This window comes from Diospyros lotus, chromosome 4, assembly GCF_014633365.1.
Source record: "Diospyros lotus cultivar Yz01 chromosome 4, ASM1463336v1, whole genome shotgun sequence".
Lineage (NCBI taxonomy): Eukaryota > Viridiplantae > Streptophyta > Magnoliopsida > Ericales > Ebenaceae > Diospyros > Diospyros lotus.
Genome location: NC_068341.1, coordinates 43,391,887 through 43,399,936, shown reverse-complemented (window position 1 = coordinate 43,399,936; position 8,050 = coordinate 43,391,887). Strand labels below are relative to the sequence as shown.

At 35.7% G+C, this 8,050-nt stretch overlaps 1 protein-coding gene across 2 annotated transcripts; it reads right to left on the bottom strand.

The window, feature by feature from the left end:
• Positions 1–1,378: 1,378 nt before the first annotated feature.
• LOC127800056 (cyclin-D4-1-like) lies at positions 1,379–3,918 on the bottom strand. 2 transcript variants are annotated; one of them, XM_052334457.1, is made up of 6 exons: positions 3,352–3,918; positions 2,900–2,986; positions 2,706–2,804; positions 2,406–2,604; positions 2,000–2,130; positions 1,379–1,911 (listed from the first exon to the last, which is right to left on the bottom strand). In XM_052334457.1, the coding sequence occupies exons 1-6, from the start codon at positions 3,568–3,570 to the stop codon at positions 1,693–1,695; spliced, it is 954 nt and encodes a 317-aa protein (XP_052190417.1). In that variant the 5' UTR covers positions 3,571–3,918; the 3' UTR covers positions 1,379–1,692. The 2 variants fall into 2 exon arrangements, with proteins under 2 accessions (XP_052190417.1, XP_052190419.1); XM_052334459.1 differs by having other exon boundaries at positions 2,000–2,121.
• Positions 3,919–8,050: the final 4,132 nt, after the last annotated feature.

Here is an 8,050-nt window from a genome sequence, read left to right as displayed (position 1 = left end):
ATTCTTAATAGCCAGGTCATATCAAAAAGCTTTGGAATGCATTAAAGATACAATTTGTAGTTTTGTCTCCTATAAGGTATTGTTTGTTTTGATTTAGTATTAAGTGTGGCGCAAGACATGTGCATTAACAACATGATTTTAGTCTAAAATTTGGGCATCAACACCCAACTTTCCTTGACTACCTTTACATCATAACCTACCTAAAACCTACTGTCCCACACCCATAAGGTTGACCACTATGTGCTTCCTTTAAAAACTCTTTTATCTCTAAGTAGAAAACATGGCCAGATATGGTTATTTATCACTCTTGAGAGAGATCAACCCTCATTGTTTTTGGATTATGTTTTATTATTGGCGTCTTCAGTCACCATGTCCCTAGAACTACACTGATGAGATAAATCGAGGAATGTGCCCAAATGATCAGAGTGATAGACCTTAGTACCACTAATATCACTCCTAATGTTCTCCCTAAAAAAGAAGCATTCTATTTTTCTTAAGAATCGAATCCATACTAGGAACCTCCAGACAAACTTTCAACATATCCCTTTACCACATGGCTATGCCCCTGGGACAAATCAACCCCATTATTGAGTATGTAGATGATTGGTGGCTTTGTCTCTTAATTAGATCAAATCTTACAAGTATAAGAAAGGTTAGTCTATTTTATTGTGAGAAAAAAAGAATGAAGAATAAATGACAGCTACTAGTTCGAGTTACTCAAGTTATTCTAGTAAAAACTCGCGTGTGCATGATATGATCTTACCAGCCGGGGTTACTCGAGTAACCTCCTAGATTACTTAAGTAAGAGTTTGCTTATGTGTGACATTACATTGCCAGTAAATGTGACAGTTATTTTCTACGCCCTGTCTATGCATGCACATATGCAACAAAATTTAACAAAATTATAAAGAAAATTATAAATAAAAATAAAAAAAAGTTGGTGGGCCTACTCTTCTTGGCCCTGCCCTTTCAAGATACCCGAAAAGAGTAGAGACATAACAATTCTTAATGTTTAATGAAGAAACTGAATAAATCTTAAATTCTAAGTTTTTTTATTTGAGAATTTAAGTAAAAGACTTAAATCCTAAACCCATATTGGTCACCCCAATTTGGGGGAAGGGGATAGAAATTTTAAGGTGAAAGAAGGAGATTGGGTTTAGGGTTTAAAACATCTTCCGATTGAGGGAAAATGTTACCCCTTCTCTTTTCAAACGCTTCGCTCCTTTTCATCCGTCAATCTAAACATAGTCCACATAATCTCAACGTACCAAAATTATCGTGTTTTGAGACTTAATAGAACGTCGCATTCATATACAATCTTTCTTTTATTCCTTTTTTAAAAGAGAAATATTTTCATAACTTAAATTCGTGAGTTTGAGTGGAGGATGTCATTGCTTCTCATGTTCATTTTCTTCAAGAAAATGTTTCTTCTCTACTTCAATCTCCTTCCATTTCCATTTTGCAATGAAGATTTGCAGCTACAAAACGATAACTATTTTGGCCTTTAACACAACAAGCCCATTCCATCTTCCTCGCCTTCTACCTCTCTGGCTGTCGCCATGATTAACAACAGTCTCAGAGATGGCAACTTCAGAACCTAACCGATATATGTGTGTATATATATATATATAGCCATAACTTTCATTCAACCTAGCATCCTCATGGAATGGTTTCTCCGGGCCTTCTCCTCTCTCATTGTCGGCTTTGATCAGAAGAAGAATCTGCATACGAACCATTAACCGTTGCTAGATCATCAGTTTTATAGCTCAAGCACGCAGCAGAATCCAACACCCGCACCGGGCTGTGGGAAATCAATGGAGCAACCGAGGAAGAAGCCGGCGCATTGGCAGTAGGCAACCCGCTCATCAACGCCATGTCTTGGATCAACTCAGCGCACTTGAGCGCTTTTCCCTGCAAATTTTCCCGAGAAAATGGGGTGGTAAAATGAATCAGGCACTTTTGCCTCTAGGATAGCCATGTCTGTGTGCAGCCACTTTACCTTCTCTACATATAGGAAACAGGGCATTGCCTTGTGAATGGCCACTGCTTGTGCATGGTTCGAAACTGATATGGCCACTGCTGCAGCAATCTCAGATGGCCTGAACTCCAAGAAGTCGATACCTGCACTAGCTTTCCGGCAAACACTTGATCAGACAGGCTGCTGGAAGAAACACCAGGCTCAAAACAATACATCAAAGCAATGCAAAGTTCATTGTTTCAAGTCTTGCGTTTCTCCTAACATGGTTTCATTCTATTTATGGGGGAAGCTATTTAGAGATTAGTCCTATTAAAACTCAAATCGACTCGATCCTAGTTCAACTGATTGGATCGAAATATGTATATAACACACTCAAAAGAACCCTCAACTCCCAAAAATGACTAGTTTTCGAAGACTGGAGAGAGACCTTTTGCCGTGCTTAATATGAGTTGAGCCGATCTAGAGGCCAGAGAACTTGACATAAAATCGCCATTGATCTTTCTGAGAAAGTAGTCTAGGAAAGAAAATGGGGTGTGACACTGCATTTTCCAGTTCAAAGTGCTCAACACCAGAAGCTCCATCCTTTGTATGGTTTTACCTTCAAATACAAACTGGGGTTCACCCACCTGGCTCAACAATGATGAGAAAACGCGACTGAGAACAGACAATTTCCCGAGAAAATGCAAGAAAAATATTGAACACTAAAGTCATTAAATTAGCACCAGACCTGTAAATCTACAGAAAGAGGCACTGTGGTCTCCTCCATTTTGATTCCCAGAGATAAACAGGCCACGGCTAACAATTGTACTGGCCAAGCTTGACCTCTCTGACAATCAGCATTAGAGATTGAACACATCAACCAAATTGTACGGGAAGAGGAATGAATTCATGTACATGGGTTCAAGTTTTGAGCTTACATACAGGGAGTTCGAAAGCCGATAGGAACCGATCCAAATAGTTCATAGACAGGCAAAAACTCAATGGTCTGAAACTGAAATGGGCATGAACCTGTTGAACAATATGTAGAAAACCCATTTCAAGAATGTCAAAAGGCTGCATTGTAACCAAAATCACCACAGATTAAGAGGGCATCAACGGAGTAAATGGAACACAAACCCAGAGAACTAATCAAGAACTGGTCAACATGGATGTTAATTAGATTGGGAATCGAATAAATTGATCAAAACAGAGACGAAATGTACTAAGAATCAATTGAAACTAGTTGAGGAAAGACTAAATTAGCCAGAGCCACATGTGAGTGAGATCTAGGACACATTTTCAGAAAAATCAATTAAATCCAAGAAAGATTTAACACCCAATCGATTAGAAAACCAAACAGTGATGATCCCGTTCTAGAGAACTGATCAACAGACCTTCCAAATCCAGTCAACAGCCTGTCTTCTCATACCCAAATCCGGCCCCCCAGTTCTCAATCTCTTGAGATAATCATCTCGGGGCAAATGATGTTTCTCACTCTCAATCATCAGATAGAAACTCTCTTCACTCTGCAATGGCGGACCAGTCAAAAGCTCGGATGAATCATCTGTACAGAGAAGGTTTGAGGCTGCAGAACCAAAGCTTTTGTCAGCCATTGCATCAAACCCACCCCAATAGTGTCTGCAAATCCTATCCAAAGCTCATCAAAACGAGATGGGCGAAACGATTTTTTTCTCACAGATTTTTGCATGTGTTCAGTAGCATCTTAATCTTGCCATGAATCGGACAAAAGAAGAGGGAAAGAGGGAGGGAAAGGTGGATGAGACTTGAGAGTGTTCCAAAGAGCGACCTTTATGTAGAAGGTGAAATTTTGTTTTTAGGGCAAAGGAGATACTGGAGGAAAGAAGCTGTGGTTCGATGGAAGAGCAACAAGGAAAAGGGAAAAAACAAGACAGGTCATGATCAATGGACCTTTTTTGGTATTATTGTGTTGTGTTATGAAGTGTTAGAGGTCGTGTTGTTGTGCTTTATGACATTGTGACTATTGTCTTGTGTTATATTATGTCTCGGTTGTTAAGTTTGTGTTTTATTATTGTGGTTGTCGAGTTTGGTATCATGTCGATTGATATTAAAAACAATTAATAAACGTTTAATTTAAGGACAAATTATAAATTAAGTCACTCTAGTTTGACTTTAGACCAAATTAGTTAGAACAATATTAAGTAAGAATCATGATTGATAATAGCATTATCAGTTATGCGACGCCTTATTATTGGAGGAGTCTAAGAAAATTATGTGTCATTATTTTCTCTGTTTAGCACCTCCTTTAATAAGAACTAGCGAATCACCCATGCGATGCATGGATGAATGGATATCGTAAAAAAAAAAAAATTATTAAAGTAAAAATTATATAATTTAATAGTTACAATAAATGAAAATCACAATAAAGAAGTAAAAAATAAATAAAATAACCGTATGATTAGTGGTTAATTTTATAAAAATTTTGTTATAATTATATCCTTCTTTTGATCTTAAAAATAGTTTAAATTAGATATTAATATATATTTTATGATTATATGCAAGTTTAAATTGAAAAATGAATGAAATGAAATTTTAAAGTAAAATTTAATAATAATAATAATAATATATAAAATTATATATAATACATATACATCATTATATGCATTCATGTAATATATATATATATATGTGCCATGTGTAATACATATATATAATATATAATTTATTAATAATATTAAATTATTTTTATTTTTTTAGGCATGAAGAATTAAAGCCCATGAAGACTTAAAGTCCATGAAGAAATCAAGCCCATGAAGAATTCAAGTCCATGAAGAAATCAAGCACATGAAAAATTAAAGTCCATGAAGAATTTAAGCCCATGAAGAATTAAGGCCCAATTTGAGCAACCCATGGAAGATATTATTTGGAGAAGGCCCAAGGATTATTTTTAATCCTAATGAAGATTAAAAATCAATTTATAGAAATCTATTTTTATTTTTTATGTGAGAGCTTTATTAGGTGTGTTTTTTAGCTAAAATCCACTTAACTATTAGGTGGATATTATAGCTAAAATCCATTTAACTTTATGAATGCTTTATTAGGTATGTATTTTAGCTAAAATCCATTTAATATTAGGTGTGTATTATAGCTAAAATCCATTTAACTTTAAGTGTGTGAGTGCCCATTAGATATAATTATGTCTAGTTGAATAATTGAAATTGTGTGGTTTGTATTGCATCTTGTGGCCTATAAATAGATCACTTGATTGCATTTGTAAGTATGATTATTATTCTTGAATCAAAGTTTAGTTGTTTCCTTATAATTCTCTCTTTGAGAATTGTTCTTGTTCTTTCCCCTTTTCTTTAGTATTCTCTCTTGTGATCTTACTTCCTTCCTTTCTTCTTTTAAATTCTTATGTCATTTATTATTACTTTATTATTCACCGCCTAAATGGCCGGTTAATTTGTGCCTTTAAATTTCTGCAATTTTAATTCTTGTCATTTAATTGTTCACCGCCTAAATGGACTGTTAGTTTCTTCTATTTTAATTCCTGTCATTTAAATTCTGTTATTTAAATTATGTCATTTAAATTGTTGTCAATTAATTTAATAGAGATGAGTAGCTAAATCTAATCTTGGGTTAAGGCAAGGACAGTGTCTAACGCCAATGATTCCCAAAGAAAGCTACGCTTTAAATGAGTAACATTGGTTTAAACTTCAATATGAGTGTGTTTTGATTATTGAAAAATCACTAGGTTTGGATTGGAGCGTAAGCCTAACTTAGAGCTTTCATGTCACGCATGAGAGTTACTAGAACTGGAAACGCTATCATACCCAAACCCGGATGATTAATTTAGTTGTTTTGTGTATTAATTGTAATTGAATTTATGGTAGTTTCTTAAATTAGAATCCCGCATATCATGTATGAGGATTGCTTAAACTAGAGCTATCATTATCTTTAATTGCATTTAATAACAAATCCTCATATCTGAAATTAAATTAATGTTGCTAATCTTTTATGCTAATATTTGGGAATCAACGGGTTGTCACTGAAATTGTCTTAACTCAAGTACTTTCCAATTTCATATTCTCACGTTTAGTATTTATTTCAACTTCTGTCTTGCTTTATTTTCTAGTATTTGTTATCTAAAAAAATCATAAAAAATCATGTTATCAATCCATCTAAATGCGTGTGCGTGTGTGTGACATTCTTTTTTTTCTTTTGCCATAAATAAATCTCTTAGTGGACGACCTGGACTTATCCAGAAAGTATAAATTTAAATTTGAACTACAACTGCACTCGTACACTGACGAGTATAAACCTCTCGCCTAAATAAATAAATAAAATATAAAATTTTTATTGTGTTTTGTTTTGTGTTTTAATTGCAGGGTGAGAGTGCAGTCAAGTTTTGGCGCCGTTGCCGGGGAGATTGAGGCAAAAACAAAAAGGAAAAACAAAATATAAGAAGAAGCATCTCCTGATAAATTCGGTAACTCTGTTTCTTTTTACTTTATTTTTATTTTTGCATAGTGTATGATACTTAGGTCAGGTAAAACTATAGAAAATCAGTCACTCATGTCTCAACACAATGAGAACATGCCACTTCCACAGAACATGTCTGCACGTGGTAGTGACCACGGTGACCCTGATCCCATTGATCAGGAGATGATCAGACCCCTTAGGGAGTATCTTCATCCTCCTAGGCAGACAACCCCCTCATGCATTATTCTTCCCATCAATCATCATAGGTTTAACTTCAAACCTGGCACAATCCAATTGTTGCCAACTTTTCATGGCATGGATTCTGAAAATCCATATACTCATATGAAAGAATTTGAGGAAGTATGTAGCACTTGCATGGACCATACAGCAAATGAGGATGTCATAAGATTAAAACTCTTTCCATTCTCACTGAAAGATAAGGCAAAAATATGGTTAAGCACTCTCCCACCTAGATCTATAGGAACTTGGAGAGAAATGCAAACAACTTTCTTAAAAAAATACTTTCCTGCCAACAGAACTGCTACTCTTCAAAGACAAATCATGAACTTTGCCTGTAAACCAAATGAGAATTTTGCGCAAGCGTGGGAAAGGTTTAAAGACCTTCTTCACACTTGTCCGCACCATGCTTTTGAGCAATGGAGAGTGGTCAGTTTCTTTCATGATTCACTCACTCCCCAATTGAAAATGCTAGTTTCTACAATGTGCAATGGAGAATTCTATGAGAAGACTCCAGAAGAAGCTTTCCACTTCTTTGACACATTGGCTGAGAATACAAGGAACTGGGAAGTTGGTCCAACATCTGCTCTTGATTCAAGAGAAAATCCACAACCTAGAGGGAGATACCAACTGAGTGAGAGTGACGATTTAAATGCAAGATTAACTGCTTTAACAAAGAAAGTTGAAAACATGCAACCCAAAAAGGTGCAATCTGTTAATCAAGTGGAAGTAAAGTGTGCTGTGTGTGATGCAACAGATCATTCAACTGAAGAATGTCCTACCCTACCTGCTTTCAAGGAGGTATTGTATGGGCAGACTAATAACAATCATTCACATAACTTTGAGGGGAGACAAAATCAAAATCAGAGTGGAGCCTATTATGGGAATAATCAGAACTACAATTCATACCATCCCAATAATAGAAATCACCCCAATTTTTCTTGGAGAAATGATTCTGGAAATCATTCTCAACCTCCCTTCCCTACACAACAACATACCTTCCAACAAAATCAAGATTCTTCATCCAATACTTACCAACCTCCTCATAGGAGATCTTTGGAAGATACCTTGCACCAGTTCATCCAAAGTCAAACAGGTATCAATAATCAGGTTGCTCAGCTTGTCAAAAATCAAGACCAAACAAACAGAGCCATAGAAGACATTAGGAGCCAGTTGACCAAGATAACACAAACATTGAGTGTGAGAGAACCCGGGAGGTTTCCATCCCAAACTAATCCTAACCCAATTAGGCAAACCAACCAGGTAGAAGCTTCAAATAGTGAAACCAACACTCATGAACAAGTGCAAGCAGTGACTGCCCTAAGAAGTGGAAGAATAATTGAGAAACCAACTGATCCTAGGATAAACCAACATGTTGATGAAGAAAAAGAACCA

Bases quoted from the DNA above. Each gene is read 5' to 3' on its own strand.
- LOC127800056 (XM_052334457.1), bottom strand. From the start codon at position 3,570: ATGGCTGACAAAAGCTTTGGTTCTGCAGCCTCAAACCTTCTCTGTACA. The intron at 2,605-2,705 runs GTCTGGTGCTAA...TTGTTGAGCCAG, and splicing joins CTCTTTCTGTAGATTTACAG to GTGGGTGAACCCCAGTTTGT. The intron at 1,912-1,999 runs GTAAAGTGGCTG...GAAAATTTGCAG, and splicing joins GTTTCCTATATGTAGAGAAG to GGAAAAGCGCTCAAGTGCGC.